Below are 24465 nucleotides of genomic sequence, written 5' to 3'. Positions count from 1 at the left end.
ACAATCTAGCTGCCATCACATCATCCAGGTGGGGCTGCACACTGGGGGTGGTGGAGGGGATCCCCATTACCTGTAAAGCACTTATTATTAATTCCTGGGCTGCTATCTGCACGGAGTTTGTATGTTCTCACCGTGTTCATGTGGGTTTTCACTTGAGTGCTGCAGTTTCCTTCTACGGTATAAGACATGCTGGTACAGCAGGTTAATTGTCTTCAGGGAAAATTGGCCCAGGTGTGAGTGTGTGTGTATTTGCATCTGCGTGTTTGCTCTGTAATTGACTGGTTCTGGCCAGCGTGTCCTGCCTTGTGCCTGTTGCTGGCTGGTATAGGCTCCAGATCCCCCGTGACTGTCAGAAAAGTGCATTGCCGAAAGTAGATATAAATAAAAGTACAAAAACAGAAGTAGATGAAGAAAAAACAAAGTTCTGGAAAACATTCCTTTCTCTAAGAAGAAGGCAATGTGTTGGAGAAATAAAAAAGAAAATGGGGTGTTGCACAATGTTTCCAGAACACTCTGAGCTTAATATGTCTTCAGGTTAAGTCAGAGCAACAACAGCTGCAAAGCATTTATTCCACATCCACCTAGCACATGATACTATTTTGGTGGAGAGGGACTGTTGTTAGCCCTGGATTCCTTTCAGGGCCATGAAGCCTCAAGTTTGCAGTTGACATGTGTGTTCTAAGTAAACAGAGTTAAATTTGGTTTAAAAGGAAAAAGTTACTTGGTGATCTAAATTATAGTAATATTTAATGTATTATGTTTCTTTTTATGTCATTGTCTACCAAGCCAATTATGATTCTTTATTTTACCCATTTTTGTGCATTTTCTTTATCTACAATCCTTAACTGGTGTTATTTTATTGCCAGTGTTTCTTCTGAAAAAATATGGATCTTTTGTTTCAGCAGCTAATGAACATTAAAAGAGCATTAAACCTTTTCCAGTAAGGAATTATGATAAGACCAGTATTAGATAAGACCAGTATTAGACTGAGAAAGCATTGCAATCGGTCAGTTTAAAAAAAACACAGAATATCTAATAACTAGTATTTTGCAAGGTTAACTATGAACTAATGAGGCTAACTTCTTTCAGTAGTTGGGTAAATCTTAATGATTGTGATAGAGGGATGAAACATAGAAAGTATTTGGCCCGAGTTGCCTAGCTAAGGGAATGGTAGTCTAGCTGTGTGGATAGCCTATACTATTGCAACAAGTGAGCTAGGGGCTTTTGTGTAGATGAGGTGGCAGGAGGGATACAGCAGAGATACATGAAGGGAAGTCCTTGGTGTGAGACTTACACGTGTAAGTGAGTAGATTACATCAGGATCTAACCTTCCTCTGGAACTTCAGTTATAAACTCCATTTAATGAAAAGAAGCTGACTGCACTAGGGGGTTATAACAAAATAGGCAATTCAGGATTGGAGATCTTAAAATGAAATTAGCCACAACTTCTATGCTTACAAAAAAAGAATTTGAAAATCCCAAATGCACCCCTACAAAAATCTGTATTTTAAACAAATTAACTTTAACATTGAATAACTTGAAAATTCAAATAAATTTCTCCTGCTATCCCAAAAGTGACTTATTTGCCATTAATGTAAAAGTAACAGTGAGTGCTGGAGAGAGGCCTTAGCTGTTTAAAAGGATTAAATGTTTGGCTGAGTTTACTATGAGATCAAGACAGACGATAGTCCTAAGGTAGCTGTGTATTGAGTGATGACACCTGGGGAGAGGTTTGTCTGCTGTGACTGTCTTACATCAACAGACTCCACTTGGCTTGCCAAGAAACCTCCCCCCCAGAGCTCTGAAAACAAAGAGACATTCTTGACTTCAAGGTCCAGATGCTGTTTATTTCTTTTCTTGCTGAGTGGGTCTCAAGGTGCTGTAGAAAGTTCATGCGGAACTTCAAGCGCTGAAGAAAATGCACTAAGAATGATGAAAAGCATTGTGATGTTGGAATGTACTGATAAGAGCAGTTTTGTTTCTCTGGTTCTTCTGGGAACCACAGAATAGTTTCTTGCCTTTGTAGCTTCTTAATCAATAAGGTAAATAAGGTATTGGCTTCTCAAAAAGACAGCGTATTACAGTATATACAGTACACCTCAGGTCTTTGGTCTTTACCCTGAAAACGTGTCAAATCTGGTAGCTTTCTTCCCAAACATGCTTTCAATTAATCAATAACCAATTTAATTTATCAAGGTTAAGAAGATCTTTAGTCCAATCTCCTACAAAATCTGAAGGGCTAGGGCCGTCTTGGGGCAAGGATGAAACTCGCTGACGAAGAACATAACATTGTGGGCAGCAATTTGGAGCTCTGGTCAGAATGTAGAAATACAGAAATTGTTTCTTTCGAGTTCCTGTACTGTGTATCCTTGCAATTCTGTTCTGGCAGTGGCCGACACAGAATCTGCAGATCATAACAACAACACGAAAACTCCCCATCATGGTTTTCATCTTCATACTTGAAATGCCTCAAATATTATCTGGACGGTCATTGGGGTTTATTTAATAGTCTCAGCTTTGTTTGGCATTTTGATAAAATAATTTTGTTTGCTTGTTTTGGGAGCTGCTAAGGTTGCTGGAAGAAATTCAGTGGCAGAAACAATGTTTTCATATGCTGAAGGTTTCCCAGGGAGTGGAATTCATTATTTCATTATACCCTATGCTTTGCTTTTCTCAGAAGAAGCTGCTTTCTAGTACTAAGAAGTGAAGCTCGCTATTGAGTTGTACAGTATGTGAATCCCAGATCATTTCTCAACACTTCGTTTAATAATCTGCTTGTCAATTAGTTGGATGCTTGGTCTTCCCTGCTCCGTTGCCTCATCCTTCTGATCTCTCCAGCTCTCCTCCTCACAGCTGAAGAAGGCTTCACATCAGAAATGTGTTTTTCGTCCATTTTTGTTCCTTGTACTTTTCAGCGTGGATTTAGCCTCTACTTCTTCCTTTGATGCTCACAGGTTGACACAGATCCTCATTCTAAACTGGGTTTGACAGGAATACCGCAGAACTTGATTTCCACAAAGCATGGCCATTATCTTCTTTAAAGAACCACAGGTTCAGACATCTAATCTCTGTGCTTGGCTGAGGAGTGAGTGGTGTGAAGATACCACCTGTATGATTATGACTGAGTGCCCCCTAAAAGGAGAGACTTAACAAAGTGAAAAGTAAAGACAGGAGATGTGTTCTAAAGGTCTTTTACTGAATTTGGTACAGTTAGGAGTTTCTTGTAATGTTGAGAGGCAAGACCTGGAAATAATTAAGACTTCATTTAGCTCTTGAGGGATTGATGAGAAATTCACCTTGAGTCGTATGTTATGTACAAAGCCACTGGAAATGAGAGTTGAAGACCACGAGACAAAACAGTTCACATAAGGACAAGCTCATCCTGAGCCAGTTTAATAAGGCAGGTGTCAAATGGACTCATTTATTTTTCATTTAATGGCATTTGGGAGAGTCTACACTGTTGGCGGGTGCACAGCAATCAGGCTATACTTATCAATTTCCGTACAGCTCCCTCAGCTCCTTAATAAAGTCTCTTTCTCCCATGTCTCCAGCATGGGAGTGTGGGAAGCAGGAGATAAAAAAGTAAACAAAATGATGAAAGGTATTTCATCTGTCTCAAGCTGTTTTCGGCTGCCAGGTAATTTTCTTAGAGAAAGAAGTGTTTTCCGGAATTTCGTTTTTTCTTAATCTACTTCTGTTTTTGTACTTTTATTTATATCTACTTCCAGCAATGCACTTTTCTGATATACGCTTGGGGTGCTCAGTCTGTAGGTTTAGTAATACTTGTAGCTGCATTTATTACCTGTAGTCCTGAAATTTTATAGGTAAGTCCTTAATGCAGTGTATGGTAGTACTTTACCCATATGCTCTATGTGTACCTCCATCCATTTTCTAACCACTTCATCCAATTCTGGGTCACGGGGGATCTGGAGCCTATACCAGCCAGCAACAGGCACAAGGCAGGACACGCTGGCCAGAACCAGTCAATTACAGAGCAAACACGCAGATGCAAATACACACACACTCACACCTGGGCCAATCTTCCCATAAGACAATTAACCTGCTGTACCAGCATGTCTTGTACTGTGGAAGGAAACTGCAGCGCTCAGTGAAAACCCACATGAACACGGTGAGAACATACAAACTCTGTGCAGATAGCAGCCCAGGAATGAATAATAATGACACTCCACTCAAAGTGCTTTACAGGTAATGGGGACTCCCCTCCACCACCCCCAGTGTGCAGGCCCACCTGGATGATGTGATGGCAGCCATAGTGCGCCAGAACGCTCACCACACATCAGCTATCAGTGGGGAGGAGAGCAGAGTAATGAAGCCAATTCACAGATGGGGATTATTAGGAGGCCATGATTGGTAAGGGCCAATGAAAAATTTGGCCAGGACACCGGGGTTACAGCACTACTCTTTTCAAGGAGCGCTCACAAAATTTTTAATGACCACAGAGAGTCAGGACCTCGGTTTTACATCTCATCCAAAGGATGGCGCCTTTTACAGTATGTCATCCCCGTCACTGTACTGGGGCATTAGGACCCACACAGACTGCAAGGGCCCCTGCTGGCCCCACTAACACCTCTTCCAGCAGCAACCTTTTCGTTTTTCCCAGGAGGTCTCCCATCCAGGTACTGACCAGCGTCACACCTGCTGAGCTCTAGTGGGCTGCCAGTTGTGAGTGATTCCCTTGGGAGTCTTCAGACAGGAAACATTCCTCAGTCCTTTCAGGAGTCTGCCCCAATCCCTGCAGCTTTTAATGACTCTCAAAACATGCAAACACATTCCTTTCCCAAAGGCTTCAATTATTTATGATGTGATTATACCACTTCACCCTCACATAAAGCTTCTTGGCATTTTAATCTGGACAACATTGGTTTTTAGTTTTTAGATCTTTTCATGGCAGGCTTCTTGCTTCTGCTTTCCAGAAATTCACATACTGTAATTTGTCAAATAATGATATTATATAGAATATATTTTACATATGGTAAAATCAGAGGGATATAGAGCAGGAACTAATGTGGTTTAATTTTCAATATTGGTACACTGGTTTCTTCAGAAAACATGCCTACAGTATCTGTGCAATTGTAGCACACCTTCACACCTACCTCTTCATAGGCAATCCAACTCAACCCTTCTTCTTTCATGCGTTTGGAGGAGTTTTTAGAGTCACAGACCTATCCACAAGCATTGCAAGTGTTTCACGTTAACATGGAGACAGAAGAAGACTTACGTTTGTTTTCTTCTTATTTCTAAGCGTTTATTGAGAAATGTATGAAATGTTTACTTGCCATTTCCAAGTACTTTAGTAGGTAAATTCATCCAGTAGTAAAGTTTGAGTTTCTTGTAGAGTTTGGTTTCATTGTTTCACTGAATAATTCGTAAGCACACATGTACCATACCTCTATGTAACTGCGATTCTTATGCACTGGGTTATAATCCTCTGAAGCTGAAAAAGTTGAAAATACAGCAATCTTCAATTTTCCCTTTCAACATTAATATTGCCTCATGCCATGAGTAATCTATTGCTTTAAAAAGACTGTTCTGTTACCTGAGCCCTGCCATGTACTAGCTGAATGGCAAAAAAAACAACTATGAGAACTGTGGTGTATGGGAGAAGTAATGTTTATTTCTGTCTTTTCATAAAACATCAGCTTTTTTTAAAGGTAGGAGTGTATCAGCCTGCAAGCTGCAAAGGAACAAGTCGAGATTATGTGCACAGAGGAAAGTACAAAGTACAATATTTTGTCTGTGGAGTCTTCTTAACATTTAGTAAGGTGAGGCAAATGGGTGGGGCAGGGAAGACAAAAGAATGAGAAAGTGAGAATGGGTAGGCAGAAAGTGAGAAGGAAATCTGAGTGACAAACATCGTGCCAGAATTCACTACTCCATCCCTAATCAACACCTACAGTACATGTCACTCTGTGTAATCGCAGGATCCTTCTTCCGGTGTCCAGCTGGAACGTTCTAGATTGCTTTTCAGTCTGTACCTCTGTTAGAATGTTCCAGTGAGTTACGCAAATGCTCTGAGCTTTCACGATTTAGACTGTTGCACTACACCTGTAAGGATTTCCTTTTATTATTATCATTGCTGTTGTTGTTGTTGGTGGTGGTGGTGTTTGTTGTTTGTTTGCTTAAGTGTTTTTTGGGATGTGAAAAAAAAAGCTGTGTAACTAGCCCTCAGGCTTAAGGGGAATCTTGTTTCAGAATCTTTACATTAGACTGTTTTAGGACATTAACCCCAATTTCAGTGATTTAGTGCAATACACCAATGCTGTTGTGTTGCTTTGCTTCCAGAGAAACCTGTCACACTATAGGCCTAAGCGCTCGATAGCATTCTGTGTCTTTTTTTATGTCTTCAGAGCCACCCATGTGTGGTACAGTCCGGCAGTGGCAGGGAATAACCCTAATCCACCTGAGGCTTTTGGTCTTGCATAAGTGATCACGAGGTTCCAGGGAACACACTTAAACCAGCAGCACAGGGCCTGTGAGCAGGGGAGCTGCACAACCTGCTGAAGCACAGCTGCCCAGGTTGCCCAAGAGCACAGCCAGGGACACACAACAACACAAGCACACTCTCAAGAGGGCAGCTGCAGACTGGCTTAGCTGCCGCCGTAGCATCGACCTTCCTTACCAATATGCCTGATGTGCTGAGTTCCTCCAGGCTCTCTCCTGTGCGGTCTGGACACTGGAGAAAAGGGGCTGAGTTGTAGGAAATAGACTACACAGTGAAATGCTAAGGAACTGAAGGTTAACATAGCAGACCAGGGGACTTGCTTATAGAGAGAAAGAGAATAACAAGGTAAGTCTCTTTTTTCTCCCCTAATCTGCCAGAGGGACAGAAATGAATTGGGTCAAGTTGATTCCTAATCCTAATGCTAAGCCAGTGAAAGCAAGATAGCTGATGAACATGTTCTCCCTGAAAAATTTGTCAAGGAATGGATTCCTTGTGTTGCTAGCCGGAACTGGTGGCATTTTTCAGTCGCACTGAAAATCTAAAACTGTATTTTACTGATTGATATATACTGATAACCCAAAGGCCAATGGAAAACACACATGGTGCAATGCACATTTAGTAAGTTATATATACTGAAACGTAAGAAATTAAAAATATTTCATTACAAATCCTGCTTATGTCCCAAAGTCCAAATGAATAAGGAGTGTATCACAGTTCAGTGTCTATATTTTGTTTAAATATTATGGAGGGGGTAAAACACTGGTACGTACTTCACGGTGAACATCAACACCAGCGTTACGGTATTTACTTAGTATGAAGTATTTATTTCGTATGAAATATTTAGTATATAGTATTTCTTTACTATGAAGGTTTTGTGGGGAGGCTGGTTGCATGTTTACTGAAAGCTCAAGTCCAGGTAGTCATGCATGATCAGGCACGTTCAGTTTTAGCATATTAAGTTAATATAATTTGTTGGGATGGGGGGAAAAGCAAAATCCTACAGGAACAGGACAGGAGATTGTAGAGTGCAATAGATTTCCTGCAGTACTTATTGTAGCCATATGTGATTTTAAACACATATTTTAAAAATGTAATGGAAGGTCTTTTTTTTAAAACTTGATAACACTGCTTACTCACTACAGAAAACCAATCGAATCTGTAATGAAGCTGTTTGGATAAAGATGAGATTCTTGGATTGATACATTACTTTAACTTTGAGATGATTGCTGTTTTAGGGTTCTGCTCAAAATAGTCCATTATACTAGCAATCAAATGAGTAGAGGAAGGCTGCTTCCATTTTTTACCTTTCCTGTGCCCTTGACTGAAAGGACCACAAGGTTTAGTAAACCAGGCTCCATCAGTTAGCAGGAACGTTTAAACTGCAAAGGACCATGAAGAGATTTCTTGACCATCGATTCCACCCCACCTTTAACGTTTCAACAGTCATTTTTATACTTTGACAGAACACAGAAGAAAAAGGTCAACCAAAGAGATGTTGTAATGCCAGAAAGGAGCACATTGCGGTATACAGTATGTCATGATTTCTTCACTCACCACAACCTTGGAGAGCTTTCTGTGATACCTCTCAGTGTTCATTGATTCCGCTAAGAACGGAGTTGAACCTCAGCTCCCTTAAACTTTTCTTTACTTAATTGATGTGAAGTGACCTTCAAAGGCAGACATACTTAAACCCTTACAACAAGACATGTCTGATTAAGAAAGCGCAACAGCGCCTGTACTTCCTAAGAGAGTTGAAGAAGGCTAAGATATCTAGTCTTTTACTCTGGCTGCTGATGGAGAGAATTTTTCTTGAAACAGAATTCATGTTTTATTGAGAATACAAATACAATCAAGTTTGTAACGTTCCCATGGTGGAGCTGAATTCTACTGTGCCCTGATCCGTAAACATTTGACTCCTGTGTTACTTAACAAGGCCGGACAGTTGATTTTGGGTTCAAGTGATTTTAATTCAGAAAGCAAGCAGGGGGTAAGTACTGTATGTGCAAAGTAGATAAGAAAGGCTGTGCTGGGACAGGCACTAGAGGATTGACATTTGCTGTGGGGTGAGTTAGTCACAGCTTAGACTAATGAGGCCAATCAGAAAGGTCAGGATCAAATACACCTCGATAAGATTCCGGTAGCCTTTCGCACTGTGAGGAAGGTAAGATTCTGAAGCTACAGTATTACCATCCGCCTGACTGCTGGATTATTTTCTGTCTCACAGGGAAGAGTAAAGACCATGGGATGTGGGATCTCATCCTCAGGCGATTACAGGTTGAAGAAGTCTGAAAGAGGTAATGTTGTGGTTATTGCTGCTTCTTTCTGATCTTACAAGGGATCTGTTTTCCTTTTCTCAATTCCATTTGTCTCCTTAAATACATCATCTCATAGAGGTTTCTGATAGCACCCCATAGCAATGGGAGGTCTTAGCTGTGCATCTTACATGTTTATGTATTTATGTGCTTAGCAGATACCCTTATTCTGATGATTACTGTATAAACAATATTATACTGTATATAGTATGGATATAATATAAACGATAGATCAGCTTGCTGTTTTCACACTCAGAAAAATAGTCTTTTTTATATATTTTTTTAAAATAATAATTGGAACCATATGAGAACTTTTTACGAACAATATTGTCCTGTAATAGGCCTTATACTGTATGCTGGTAATGTATTGTCATGAGCTCAAACTAAACATACGTTCTTCTTTTGATGCACACTGCAGCAAGTATGTCAATCCCAGGTACAATCCAACATTATTTTTATTTTTATGTAGCAGAAATTAAAGCAACGAATGTCTGACAGTGCTAATTAAATGCTGTAGCAGTGCTGAATTATCTGAAGCTGCGTAGTTTTAGGCTTTAGACGTAGAGCCCTGTGAAGCAAAAAGGTCCAGAATTGCATTTTACGCAAAGCACACAGTGGCTTGTTGTGAAACACCGCAAAGTTTAAAAAACATCTCTTTGCTGATCAGCTCATTCTATCTGTTGTCCATTTCTGCATCCTTAGGAGCAGCTGCTACGGGTAAGCTGCACTTTTTTCTCTTTGCTGTGAAGATGGATCAGTGCCATTCCACTGTGTCTGCTTATTCGAATATGTAACAGAGGGAGTCAACTCTCGGAGGACCACAAACCAGCAGGTTTTATAGGTCATCCTTTGATAATGAGTTTTGTAACACTTGTTTTATCCACGTAATGTGCGATTTTGGCTAATCTATGCCTTCAAAGTTAAGACACATAAATACACAGCATGTGAAATGAAAATACAGACACTCGGCACTTCTCAATGACCACAGCTGACACATGGAATGAAATCAATTCATTTAATGGAGTTTGTAATGAAAGTTCGGGTGAGATGACAACAACCAAGTTCAATCAGACTCGGCTGTTAGTGATGACCAATCACTCCCGATGCCATTTCCTCTCCTAAAACACTGTAAATACTGTACATGACCCCCTTCTCTCCCTCGCGTAATTCTTCTTGCATCCCTCTTCCACCCCATCTCCACCTCTGTAGCTTCCCCTTGGTCAGTCTGCAAGTGGGTCCAGGCCTCCTCGTCCTCAGGACAAGAGGTCAGCCCTCAGCCAAGCGGGATTAAGCCAAATTTTCAGTAAACACTCCACAATCCTTTCAGAATACTTTATTCTAAGGTGTTGTTATTACTAGTGAACCAAATAGATCAAAACTCACATGTTCCATGTTTTTACAATTCTGTGGTTTAAGGGGGGGCTGCTGGTTTGTGGTTCTCCTGGACCAGGACTTCCCACTATTATAAGATGAATTTAAGCTAAAGGAGCCTTTTTCATTTGTGTTGTCATTTTTTTTTTGCCGGAGCTGGTTATGTAGGTTTGTTCCTTAGCTCTTTCTCAAAAAGAAATATGTTCTCATTAAGCAATTGCTTATAATCCCAATTCTAATTTGTTGTAAATTCCTGTCACATTGGTTCTATGTTTATTTCATGTCTTCCAACTGCTCAGTTGCCTCCTTAAAAATTGATACAGAGCTTAGTGTTCCCCCAGGTGAGAAAGGCTTGTTTTCGGATGCGTTTCTGCTTTTGGAATTGAATGTTGGCTAAAGTTAAAAGACTCTGAACCTTACAACAAGGCAGACTAGATAATTGTGTGACCTGGTCTAATTTGTAGTCATGATCTCTGCAGCACTTTAGGGTTTAAAAAAAAACAAGGATGTGTATGATTACATAAGATAATTCATAGTCCTGAAAGAAATATCACAACAAGTGGAAAGCAGTCCTGAGATCTACTGTATATAATATGAAATACAATATGAAAGATTTCTATTAATTTAAAAACTGTTTATTGTCAATGCCCGAGTGATCTAAGTGTAAAGGTGCTTGTCTGAGCGCAGATTACTGTCTTTGTGGTATGAGCCTGGGTCTGACTATGACTGGGATTCTCTAGAGGCAGCACACAATTGACTGAGTGCTGCCATAGGATAGGATTCAATTGATCGGGTGGGGCTCTTTCACTTCTCAGACATGTGTGTACCCCAGGGGTCTCCCAGCCATCTGCTGTGCTGTCAGTGAGTGAGTGACGTGCCCCTGGGACAGGGCTGTGGTGTCTGTGATGTGTTAAAAGAAGAGTGCTTGGTGTTGGGCGGGTCAGAGAAGTCTGCCTGCACTTCCTCTTTCTCCCGTGTGCTGTCACAGGGTTCATAGCTGTAAGTCGAGACCTGAAAAAAAGATATGACTGCTGAGAATTAAAGCAATAATGAATGCTTCTAAATACTGTATAGATATAACATTAGTACAACTATTTTTATTTGAGAAAAATATCTGTAATCAAACAATGCAATGTTCCAAAATGTTGTGACAAATGTCCGGCTCAGTAAACTGGACCAGGAGTAACAGACAGACAATCTTCATTGTTTGACTTAGTATCTTTAACACGTTCATCACTTGCAGACAAAGCAGAGTCTCATGACTTGCTGGAGATCTTTGCAGACTGTTTGTGTGCTGTTTTCCTCAGCAATGAAAGCTGCTGTACTGATCCAGCGATGGTATCGCCAGTACGTTGCTCGCATGGAGGTGAGGCGGAGGTGCACCTGGACCATCTTCCAGTCCATAGAGTACGCAGGGGAACAGGACCAGATCAAGGTTTGGGCAGCACAAAGACCTTGGGCAGTTATCTGGGTTTCTCAACACATATCAAGTCAGGAACAGAGACTCTTTTCTTCTAATCAGAGTTGACAAGAGACCAGGAAGAGAGGTTTTAAAAAAATAATTTAATAGCTAAAGCTGGATGTGGGGGGTGGGGTGAATAACTGAATGTCTATTTTCCTTGGGAATTTTCAATATATGGTGCTCTATTTCCATACTTTTATCCTAAGACTGTAGAAAGCTAACTGTTGTGAAGTGACAGTCGGTGGACAGTTGTCAGGATGGGTCTGTGGCTGGAATCCTTATACCCAGGTTTACAAAACAAAAGTCAAAAGGAATCTTTGTTGAGTGTCCTTTAACAGTTGGAAAGTTAAATCGCATTGCTCTGTAATAAAAAAAATGAAACCTTCAGTTGAGCCATATCATGCACAGGCAATATTGACTTGGAGACACTTTATAGTATAAAAGACATTTTTTCTGTCTTCCATAGCTGTACAACTTCTTTGGATACCTTATGGACCACTTTACACCTGCTAGCAGTAGTGAAAGTAAGGCACTGTTCATACATTTAACCCGTTTTCCTTAACAGAAACCCCCTCATGACGTTTACTTTGACACATTATCATTGTGTTTTGTTTGCAGTTTCGGTTTTCTTTCAGCTTGCTTGCTTTCTGATGCGTTTGCCTTGCCGTGTTTTACCAAGTCTGCATCATGTCTTGCCATGATTATACCATCAGTGTCAGAAAACATGTCTGGGTGTGGCGGGGGGGGAAGGGGTTGATGTGTTTCCAAAACTCCTTCTTGAGAAGAAATTGACCTTTCTTTGTCAGGGAATCTCATATCACATATTTTCACTGAGGACGAGGTTTGCAGAGAAGCCGAATGGGAGAGGATGCTTGAATACGAGACCATCGAATTGCCAGAAACCTACACTGGACCCCACCTGTCTTTCCCTCTCGCTGTTACTCAAGCATCTGCCTTAGTGGAAGCCTTCAGACGAAAGCAAGTAGGTACATCCCTTCCTCCTGGCTACTTAAGACTCAGGCACACTTCTGTTTGACCTTAGGTATAAACCTCCATGAGGAGGAGAAAATGAAATTGTCCTGAGTTATGGAGATTTTTTTTTAGACAGATACTGTAAATCGCAGACACTGCAGGAACATGATGGAGTAATGCAAAGCAGATACCAGCTGCATCTACCTGGGCTCTTATTTCACTTTGTTCTCAGTGTGTCACCTCTCTCTCTCTCAATTCATTCCGTTTTAGAATGGAATAAATTCCATTATTATGTACTTTGCCTATTATTTGAATTAATATTTAATAATTCAGATTATTAAAGACTTGCAGGGCGTAATACTAGAGTATATAGGTTGGTAAGTGCTATAGATTTCTTTTGAGTGTGACTAGGACACTATTGCTTGAGATGTTTCGAAACGTCAAACACAGTTTTAAAAGAGTTTGCATTTCAGTGTTTTAGGTTATGAACAGTGGGCTAAGCAAAGGTTTTTAACACCAAGAGCACCAAGAACTGAAATCTGGTGCTTTTTTGAGGTCTTCTAATCCAAGCTGTCAATTACTCCTAGTAGCAGCTCCATGCTCGCTATGTTCTGCAGCTTCTTCATGAAACATGGAGACACCTCAAACTACTGCCAAACATCAACAGAGTCTCGACCTGCTACTGTAAGGAGATAACTATCTGTGGTGAGAACTCATCTATGTACATTTTCAATTGGGCTGAACGGACTGTTGATTCTTTCTCTACTCCTTCAGCCAAGAAATGATGGCAGTCATTGTGTTTTAGGACAACTGGGGTGAAAGTGACTTGGTGGTCACCATGGCTCCCAGACTTTCCTTACAAATTCCATTACATTACCACTATTAGGAAAAGTGTTATTTTTCTATCATTAAGTTTGCTATTACTTATGACAATATTTACTTCTGCACCTGCTATCATAGTGCTTTTTGTACTATTAAAGTACTTCCTGTACATTTTTACGTTTATTTTCTTGTTGCTAGGAGACCTACATGGGAATCTGGAGGATTTACTGTTGATATTTTACAAGGTAGGAGCAACTTTTCACCACTCCTGTGCTTGATTCCTATAAACTGTTAATACCCAATGAGTATGCGGAAACCAAGGCCTGTGGGAAGTAAACATACAGTATGAGTGTTTTCTCTTCTTCTGGCTGTCCACAGAATGGGTTTCCTTCTGTTGAAAAGTCCTATGTCTTCAATGGGGACTATGTGGACCGAGGCAAGAACTCCATTGAGATTTTATTGATTTTGTTTGCGTTGTTGCTGGTGTATCCCAATGCTGTTCACCTGAACAGAGGAAATCATGAAGACTACATTGTCAACTTAAGGTACGTTCATACTGTATATTGACAAACATATTTAAAATCCTCATGTAAAATTGTGAAAAATATATGGTAATTTTCTTCCAGATATGGATTCACAAAGGAAGTAATGCAGAAATACAAGGTAGGCATGGACACTCAGCTTTACAGATCATGGCAAATGTGAAAAGAAACTTGAAGCAGGACCTTAAATATGTTTAGCTAGACACTTTAGACATTCACAATGAGAATAGCTGATTTTAACAAATGAAAAGAAACAATATTTTTCACATTTTAGTAGTAAAGTCCCTAATACTTTTTTTTGTCACTTTGTTTCCTTTTATTTGCATATATTTCTCTCCCCCCCCTCTTTTTTCATGACTTTTAAGGTGGTAGGCCTGAAAAAATCTTCCCATCAAAAAAAGCAAAAAATAAATAAATAGCAACATGGATTTTTCCTAAGGAAATCCTTTTATTATAACATTCAGCAAGGAAACCTTGGACTGGCATTGCGGTAGTCAAGTGTTCATCAATGCTAGTTGTTTCTGAGTTGCTCTCTCCTTTATTTGGCAGATATTCTTAACTTGGATGATGCTGTGACTTTGCAAATCGCTCTTCATATTGTAGCACAGCATTGCACCTTTGTTTCTATAGTCAAACAGTGTAATAAGGTAGCTTATTAAAAATATCACACACCAGATCTGCAAAAGCCAAAAATGTGTGAGACTCTTATTCAGTTCTGTATAACTCATACAGTATACCCTAAAGAAAGCCTAATTCTGGTGCTAGTGGCCTATGGCCTATGGTCCTATTGACAGCAGTGGGGGATCTCTGAGCTGCAGTGCCAACAGAGCTGGCTGGTCTCAGCAGCTGCTGAAGCGAGAGCTTCAGTTCCCTGTGTGTAACAAGGGCAGAAGCCTGAAAGCACACCTCTTGGAATGCGTTGTGTGTGTGTGCAAGGGAACTGAAGAATTATACCTGCGAGTAGCTGACTGCTGGAGTATAATAAAAGATAAGATCACTTTATTGGCCTTATATAATTTCTTGCATAAGGAATTTGTCTTTCTTTGCATACCGCAGCTTGCTCTCCATGAGACACACAGACAGGGAGAGAAGCTTGGGGTCAGAGTACAGGGTCAGCCATTGTACAGCACCCCTGGAGCAGCTGGGGTTAAGGCCGGCCTGCCACAGGATTTGAACCAGCAACCTTCCAGCCACAGGCGCAGATCCTTAGCCACAGAGCCACCACACTGCCCTGTATACTGACATAAGCTACTATACACTATTTACATTGCCATTCAAGCAAATTTGTGTTTGCAGACTAGGCTAAGTCAACTTTGTCATCTATAGTGTCTCCTTTAAATTAATAGTATTGTTTAAAAAAAGTTTACAGGATTAAAAAGGTTTAAAAGTAAAAAAAAAAAGGCTACTTCTAATTACAACAGACTTAAGGCTGAGAACTGCACCTGATCAAGGCTGAGCCAACAGAAAGGAAAAAAGCAGTCAGTCCTGTTGTGGCTATTTTTACACTTGACCTGGGTCACTCCTGCATGGATAACAAGATTAGTCGTCCTTACAACACAGTGACTGCTGGCTGTCAAGTCGACTCGACTCTCAGCATTGTTGTGGGTCACCAAGTAGTGAGGACCAATTACAGCAGTGGGCAAAGACAAATGCAAATCCCGCTGAAAGGAGATTACGGGCAGAATGCTTTCTTTACTGTGCATGTGTTGTTGTTTTAGACATTCATTTACTGCTCATTAGAATGACTGGGAATGCTCATGTTACAATTAGGCACCTTAACACAAAGTCTATAATATGAATCATTCCTTATTTAGTCTTTACATTATTTGATTACTTACTTCCACGATGCAAAGCAAGGAAAATGGGGTTTCTTTCTCTACAACAAAAGTATAGAACTTTAGTGTAACATTCACAATCAGAAGTGTAAGGTACTTTGCACAGAAAAAACGGTGCGCCAACTTTCCTGACTTTTTTGTTCGATTCTGTGTGAAATCCCAACCACACCACCATCCCTTGCAGTTAAAGGAGGCTCAAAATGAGAGCTAAATGTTGTCTTATTGTCACAAAATGCTATTTTCACAGCAGCCATTCAGATAGAAAGACCCTCAAAAAAATCAGAATGGAGAACAAGTGCAAACACTGCAAACAAGTTTGCTGTTGCTCTTTTCTTCCTTACAAATGAGAAATAACTAAGGACCAACATTTATTTTATCATCAATTATATGGTCAGCACACAACCCCTGTCTACCGTAGTGTGTTTTACAAAACATACAATAATACATAACGTTTCATCAAAAACAAAATCCTTTAAAATAGAATAAGAAAAAAAAGAAATAATTAATAATTAATAATTTCCCCACTTTGTTTCCTTCTGTGGAACTTTCAGAATTACAGTGAAACAAAATGTGTGACCATTTCTGTTCTTTGGTAATATACTGTATACGATATATTTCTTTGAGAGCAGGTTCATGGCAAGAAGATTCTCAAGCTGCTGCAGACAGTGTTTAGCTGGTTGCCCTTGGCCACTGTGATTGACCGAAAGGTCTTAGTTACTCATGGAGGGATCTCACACACCACTGACCTCAAAATAATTGCCAAAGTGGACAGACACAAGGTAAGCATCTCTTCATTTGCAAATGATGGTGGAATTTTCCTACAAGGTGCACCTCGTGAAGTTTTTAAACACACATTCTGTCTCAGATGGATATATCTAACATACCAACTGAAATATCTTATGAACTTCAGGCTGTCATTAGTTGAATATGTTCAGGTGGGCAGCTGCGTCAGCATGCGTAGGCTGCAAAGGAACAAGTAATAGGTTTATTCTGTGCTGAAAAAAAAGAAGAAAGAGAACACAACGTTTCGGATGTGGAGCCTGAAGAAGGCTTTTTCTAAATTTTCTAAAATAATAAAAAAAGTGATTATAACAGGCCAGCTTAACTGAACTTCCAAAACCATAAAAGAATGAATTCCAGCATAATGATTTTAAAGCCCCAGTAGACTTTGCCACTTAACTATTGAAAGTAATTTCAAAGGTGAAAATCTGTCAACAAACTACCAAAGGTGTGGAAAGTTAAAATATCTTTTTTCTTGAAAGGATCGGCTTCAGAAGCTACCAGAGGTGGAAAAAACAAAACGTTGCGCAGCTAATGCAGCTCATAATTTGTGTAAAATTATCTGTAAACTTTATTCATGCATATTCCATATATACATTTGAAATTATATATATATATCAAATTCAAATTACAAAAAATATATAGAGGAATAACATCTTAGTAATAACAGTCCTATCTATAAGGTCAGAACTGACAAAACTCCTCTCAGATATGAGGAATGAACCAGGGAGGCAGCTCCAAAGGTGAAGATGGGGTGGAAGGAGGAGGGCATGAAAAAATGCCTGCAAAAGGGGACTCAAAAAGAAAAACATTTATCTGTAAGTGAGCAGAAATGTGAGATTACAATTTGAGTTACTTTAAACATCTGTTAAAATCCTTTTAAGTCTTTTTTTATGCCATCATCATACAGTATATATGATATCCAAGAGCATGTTGAGGGAAACTATAAAGATTCCACCAAACAAAAATGTTATCATCACATTAAGCACTGAATAGTAGTAATTACAATTCCAGTAATTCAGGATCCAGTTGGAGGCATCTGTGTATTCTTAATGTTTAAATTAAGTTTATTTCAGGTACTTCCTTCAGCTTTATATAATTATTGTTCAGGTTTAACAGATGATACTTCTGGACTGTTTGGGTCTTAGAAGGTGTAGTGCTAGATATGCAAATAGGACTTCATTGTAATTACATCTTTGCAAGCATGTGTCCTTCGGTGGAGTTTATATCTTTCACCAGTGTTTAATTTAAATGTCAAAAGGAAGGCATAAAAAACAGTACGGTTTTGTCCCAATAATAATCCAAGAATAATAGCAGTAGTAATGGAGATTACTACTTTAATGTGTTAAAAATACTAATATTTTTAGGTGCAGACTATGCAAGTTTGCAGGCACAATTATCCTTTTTGTACAACAGAACTTGTTAAAACTTTTCAGGTGTGTGTGTGAGCTCTTTACACAAACCATGAATTCCTTCCATAAATAGGGTTCTTGGCACAGAATTGTGGATTTTGCCAAATGTGCAAAATCCAGTGAAACAAGGCAACAGGATGCGATCCCTGAGACTAGACAGCATTTCACCTTGTGAGAAAGTTAACGTCTTCTGTGATGTGAAAAATGAATGCCAGGCATCCAAAAGAGCAAAAGGTCTTTACATTGTACCTGCCCTGAAATGGACATTTTAGTTCACTGATGTAAAACATTTTAGAGTTTTTTTGTGCAAAGTTTGTGATGAGAAAATGTTATCTTTTCCCACAGTACATTTCTGCATTGAGACCTCCCAAGGTGAAGAAGAGACGAAACATCCCTGAACCGCCACTCGTTGGAGGAGATCCCCTGAGAGACGTTTCCAGGCCGAAGGAGATCATTAGTTCTGGCCCGAGAAGAAGCTCCTTATCTTTTGACTCATGCTACAGGCCTGCCTCTGAACCCAGGAGAAGATCCCTGCACAGCATCTCCCAGAAGGTGTGGCGCTCTGTGGAGGAGGAGCTGGAAAAGTGCCGCAGACAGGTGGGCTTCAGCGAGCTCTTCGACGACTCCAAGCACTCCCTGTCTCCGTCGGACTCCGACTCGGAGTCCTTCGAGATCTGCGAGTCCGACGACATGGAATGGAAGCAGGTAAGGTCCCCCTGAAGTGTCTTTTTTTCTAAGTCACCTTTTCCCTCAAATCAATAATTTGCTTATGTCAAATAGTTTTTTTTATGGAGTTTGCAATGAAAAGGATAGGATAACAGCAACCAAGTTCAGCCAGGATGAAAGACTAAGGATGTAAGACTCAAATGTCAGCTTGAGTGTTTGTGTCGATGTTGGTGATCCCTAAATGCAGAAACTGCTAGGCCACCTAACAATTTAACTGGTGCTTGGACTCTTATTTCCTCATAAATGGGTCTGTTACAGTACATCTCTCAGATCAACCAGTGCTCCCACAGAACCAGACAAGACAGTTATCCTACATCATTTCCCATTTTATTGATTTCAGGCAGTAATACACCGTAAGGTCAAGCGGCCTGTGCATCTCCTGGTGTAAGAATGGGGAAAAACAACGTTCGGCTTTGTCCCTTCCTTCTCCGCAGATTGTAGATATCCTGTGGAGTGACCCCATGGCCCACGAGGGCTGTGTCCTGAACCACGTGCGGGGCGGCGGGTGTTACTTTGGCCCTGACGTCACAGAGGCGGTCTTGGCCAGACACAACCTGCAGCTGCTCATCCGCTCCCATGAGTGCAAGCAGGAGGGCTACGAGTTCTGCCACAGCCGCAAGGTACAGTAGGCCGGGGCTGAGCAGGGGACTCGCCTGGGAGAGGAGCAGGCCTGGGGAAGGGAGTGGTGGGACTCTGTAGTGTGGTGTTTAGTACCCAGTAAACAAGCGCAGGCTGAAAAGGAACAAGTAAAGTCTGTTCCACACCGAAAAGAGAAGAAAAGAAACACAACGTTTCGGCTCCGGAGCCTTCTTGGCCCACAGCCGAAACGTTTTTTGCTTCTTTTCTTCTCTTTTCAGCGTGGAACAGACTTGACTTGTTCCTTTGTAAATGCTGAATGGATTAAGTACATACGAAAACGGACGGACATTCAAACATGACGTAGACCGAACGTGCAAAGATGAAACGTTTAGCTAAAACTTGATTACCCACTGTCAGTATAACACCGTATTCAGCAGTTTTCTGCTGCTGCAATTTCGCAGGTCTTGACCATCTTTTCTGCCTCTAACTACTATGAAGTGGGAAGCAACAGAGGGGCTTATGTCAGACTGGGTCCTGATCTGACCCCACACATTGTTCAGTACCAAGCCAGCCGAACAACTCGCAAACTTACCATGAGGCAAAGGTAAGAATTGTTCATTATCACTAAACGTGCCCTTAGGAAAACAAGCCACAATTTCTCCTAAAGCCTGTCAATGCTATAGACTCTTGACTTTCCAAAACTGCCCTAAAGCTGGAGAGAACAAACTAGCTATGAGCTGTAGTGCTGTAGCAATGAAATAAAAGCCTTCTACCTCTAATGGTTATAACCAGAAACTGCTGCTGGATTTTTGGTTTATCTGCTTGTGGTTTATAATGCTAATAATAGACTTTATTTTATATCGCAGCTTTGAAAGTGGCTTCCCAAAGCTACATAGTGAGAGGATTTAGCAGAATTAAAACAGTTACACTGAGGGTTTGGAATACAGAAGGAAAGCACAGGGTCAGACACGGAAACCAGTTAAAAATCACAGAAAAGAAAATTGTTGAAGAAGAAAGAAGAAGTGCTCGTTCGTTGTTGTTGGCTTAAAGCAGTGTTTGCAGTACTAGTTCAAACTTACAGCCTGTGGATGGTAAAATAATACAGGGTTTTATATGTCTGGTGATATTGGCCCTTAGTTTAGGGATTGTAATGGTAATTAATGGATTGTAATTAATTAACTTTTGACTAAGGTTTAATTGACCACCTTCCCAAGGACTTAAGTTTTCACAGCCCGTAGGATGACATGATAAAGCTGTGTGCAGACACATCTCCTGATTCCCTACAGAGTGAGCAGGATTGAGCGGTCCGCACTCCGGGCATTGAGAGAGCAGCTCTTCGCACACAAGTCAGACCTCCTGACTGCCTTCCAACAGCACGACAGGAGCAGCACAGGTACGACTCTATGAGATTTCTCAAGAGGGTGTATGAGCTCGAAGAAATACTGCAAAACCTGAAACAACAAATGTTCAAGTTTTCCCAATCTTTAAAGCAGAGAACCTTCATCAATTTTGCCTAATATAGAAACATTGCATGCAGTTTCACCACAATTAAATGAAGAACAGAGTGTTCAAGAACACAAAGCTTTTGGACCAACCACTCTTAAAAGCGTGAGAGTGGAAGACTTTTCTAATTCTATAGCCAGAGCCTTTGGGAAATCAGACGTTTAATTGAACTGCCGTTGACTAAAGTTGTTCATTATTGTATACTTAAAAAAGTGATTACATTTTTAAAATATGTGTCTTAGGTTCTGATAAAATAATTTGCTGTTTTGAATGCAAAAAGGGGGAAATAATCATTCCACAGTTCTAAATATTCTGCGGATTTCATAAGACTTTTACAACGGCTTTAATTGTAAGATAAACCTACCTGACGATTACACTCCTGTAGATAAGATGCCAAAAAGTTCAACTGCACTACAAGTCAGCAAACCTGTGGACCTGTGCTGCCATCATGTGGCCGATTTCTAACATTGCAGCTGGGGACTAGACTGCCGAACAGCCCGAAAGCGGGGTTCAAATTCAACACCTGGAAAACAGGGATTGTAGTTCTGCCAGATCCACCTGCCTAAAATAAAAATGAAACACAACAGTGCAAATGCGTGAATGGTGGTTAGTAAATTTGGAGCTAGGGAAAGAGAACAGGGAGGAAAAGGAATACTATTGTGTGTCAAGAAGCTGGAGATGTGGCGAATTCCAGGCTGGGGTGTAGTAAGAGGATCAGCCCGTACAGCCCCTCCGGTCATTCAAGGCAAACAATTTGAATGATCTTGCAGCCTTACCTGAAGTCAACATTAAATTGGGATATTTGAACAGGATTCAGGTGTAGGGTGAGGACTTTCAAGTAAACATACACTTACATTAACCCTACCTTTCTATTTTCACTGGGATTATATGTGTTCTTCCCCTAACTTCAGAAGCAGGTATTGTTGAGGGATTCATTAACAAGGCCTACGAAAAGACAGAATGCCAGACAAAGCCCCAATCAAAGTATAAAGCTAAGTGCACACCATTGCTTATGCTGCCTATATCAGTCCGGTTAATATGTAACTGTACTCTTACTGATGTGAAGGTTTCAAATAGGCAGCTCTAGGTAAAAAAGCCGCCTGATGTGGTTTGAAACTAAATCCTCAAACCATATCATTCCTGGACTGATTCTTGAATCATCACCCGACTCCAGCTGACCAGGTGGCTAAAGGCAGCGGGCCCCTTTCGTCTAAACCCGCTGGTCCTAACGCAAAGGGGAGGAGAATTTGGAAATGAAATGAAATGTGTGTGGTGATTGAATGGACAGGCGGGCTCTGGAAGAGGTGGAGGCGGGGGAAAAAAGGCCGTCACCTGTCGTTGTGTGCACTCACAGGACGCATCGCGCTTAACGACTGGGCGACGGCGGTGGAGTCCGTGCTGCGCCTGGGCTTGCCGTGGCGGGTCCTGCGCCCCCAGCTCGTGGCCAGCGCCCCCGGGGGCTTCCTGCACTACCACAGCTGGTTCCAGGAGCTCGCCATCGAGCAGCCCGTCCGAGAGGTGCCCGGCCCCGCGGAGCAGGACTGGCGTGGAATAGCGTAGACTCGCGCGGCGCGTACTGCGCTCTTCGAAAAGACCGCCCCTGTTCACGGAGAACTGCAATCGCCCAGTGCCGGATTTCCCGTTAGGCACTGAAGGGCACAGTGCCTAGGGCCTACGAAGGAGGGAAACGCTAGTGACTCAAGAAAAGCGAGACGAAGCAACACGCTTGTGATCGTCTCTTGGTGCTCTAGATCAGTCATCACACGCTCTCTAGCGGCTGTTCCAGACACGAGAAGTATCCAAGTGATGGTCGCTCGACTCGCTCCATCAATCACGTGGTTTAGCATTAGACTAGTTTAACGTGCATCATGTCAATTGACGTCATTCGATTGGCGTTTACCCCACTTTCTGCACATTTCGGAGTGGAAGTGCCTAGGGCCTACAAACACCAAAATCCGGCCCTGCAATTGCCACGCAAGTGAGAATGGCAATTTCAGGGCCTAGGGCATAATGTATGTGAGGGCACCAAATCAGATTCTCGGGGCTGAGTTGCCCTTTTAGGATGTTGGGCCCTTTTGATTTTTTCATTTGTAAAACCTTCCCGAAAGAGCAAGTTCTATACGTATCTTTTTGTTTTGACGCGGATGACAAATCAAAGCATTTCTAAAAAAAAAAATGTGCCATTATCTTGGAATGCAAATTTTAGACATCCTCAATTGTTTTAAAAGATAAATGATCCACAGTTGCCTCTTTTTTTTTTTTTGCTCCCCAGCACATACACCAGAGTCTGTTGGAGACTCTCTACAGGAACAGAGCCAATCTGGAGACCATTTTCCGCATTATTGACAGCGACAACTCAGGTGGGTTCAGAGACGAGAAGTTCACCACCGTCAGAAACAAAAAAAAAAGGAGGCGGTTTTTTTATTTTATTATTTTGTTTAGAGCGAAAACTGATGCAGGTCGTCCGCTCCCGCAGGCCTCATTTCATTCGAGGAGTTTCGGCAGACGTGGAAGCTGCTCAGCTCGCACTTGGAGATCGAGATCAGCGACCAGGCCATTTCAGACCTGGCGCTAAGCATCGACTTCAACAAGGACGGGAACATCGACATCAACGAATTCCTGGAGGCCTTCCGCCTTGTCGATCAGACCCACCACACCGAGCGGGAGGGCAGCCTCCTGCTGACAGTGCCCGGCAGCCTGCTGTGACCCTCCCTGCCTTTCCAGAAGTGGATTTGACGAAGACCACTGTGACCCATTGACCTTCACGCTGGGCCAGTTTTCTTCCAGGGGTTCAGAACACCTTCCACTAGGGCAGTTGTGAGAAGGGAGTGGGGTGTCTGCAGGTGTGCTTTACCCTGGCACGAGTGCTTTACCTTGACACTAGTGCTTTCACCCTGGCACTAGTGTTTTTTTTTACTTCTATTGATGTTCCAGGGAAACGTCTGAGCCTATGCTAGGAGATAATAGTTCACCAGCAGCAAAAGAGAACGTCAGGCCCACAGAAATAAATATCAACAAGGTAACACTCAATGCAACTTGGAACTTTGCATTAGTGGTTTCAGATTTAATAACTGGTGTGTTAAACCAACCACGCAATGTAGGTTTAAAAATGTTTTTTTGCGACTGCTAATTACAATTTTGTTATATGCAAAACACCTGGGCTAAGAATAATCGCAGCGCTCTCAAGGGGCCCGCCTTGCGTAGTTCATGTTCCATGAAGCTCTCAAATAATCACGTAGTGGAAAAAGAAGATTAATGCAGCATGTTACTATTCAACAGGTCAGCACAAATAATTGGTACAACCCTCTACTGGCCTTTTGCCTCCCAAAAGGAAATTAAACCCTGTACTCTTGACAAATTCTGTATGTTGCCTGACCTACTATGGCACTGATCTCAGATGTGCGTGATGGCAATGTCAATGTAAGTAAATTTACTTTCTGCCTTATCTTTCTTCATTACTGGATTTGTATCACAACCGATTGCTTATGGGCCAAAGAGAGCTAAACTAAACATGAACAGGAGCTACGATTTTAGTTACAGGCACCCATAGAAGAGAATTAGCGCTCAAGCATTTTTTTAGAGCTATATTTATAGCTTTTGGAGACACTGTTGAGCAAAAAGTGTAAAAAAAAAACAGCACGGACTTGTAATGCCTGTTGCAATTTGATAGCAGCTACGTTCTGATA

The 24465-nt window shown here is 41.3% G+C and overlaps 1 protein-coding gene across 2 annotated transcripts; it reads left to right on the top strand.

The window, feature by feature from the left end:
* The first annotated feature begins 6501 nt into the window (after positions 1-6501).
* LOC102693597 (serine/threonine-protein phosphatase with EF-hands 2) lies at positions 6502-24073 on the top strand. 2 transcript variants are annotated; one of them, XM_015361369.2, is made up of 19 exons: positions 6502-6808; positions 8688-8757; positions 9194-9211; positions 9478-9492; positions 11454-11581; positions 12075-12132; positions 12415-12590; positions 13171-13285; positions 13601-13647; positions 13781-13947; positions 14029-14065; positions 16409-16558; positions 18317-18676; positions 19132-19317; positions 19738-19880; positions 20563-20669; positions 22134-22297; positions 23052-23139; positions 23256-24073. In XM_015361369.2, exons 2-19 carry the CDS (start codon positions 8703-8705, stop codon positions 23483-23485), a joined length of 2244 nt encoding a protein of 747 aa, XP_015216855.2. In that variant the 5' UTR covers positions 6502-6808; positions 8688-8702; the 3' UTR covers positions 23486-24073. The 2 variants fall into 2 exon arrangements, with proteins under 2 accessions (XP_015216855.2, XP_015216860.2); XM_015361374.2 differs by lacking the exons at positions 9194-9211; positions 9478-9492.
* Positions 24074-24465: the final 392 nt, after the last annotated feature.

Source organism: Lepisosteus oculatus, chromosome 3 (assembly GCF_040954835.1).
Source record: "Lepisosteus oculatus isolate fLepOcu1 chromosome 3, fLepOcu1.hap2, whole genome shotgun sequence".
In the NCBI taxonomy this organism is placed as follows: Eukaryota; Metazoa; Chordata; class Actinopteri; order Semionotiformes; family Lepisosteidae; genus Lepisosteus; species Lepisosteus oculatus.
This window is presented reverse-complemented; position numbering and strand designations above follow the sequence as displayed.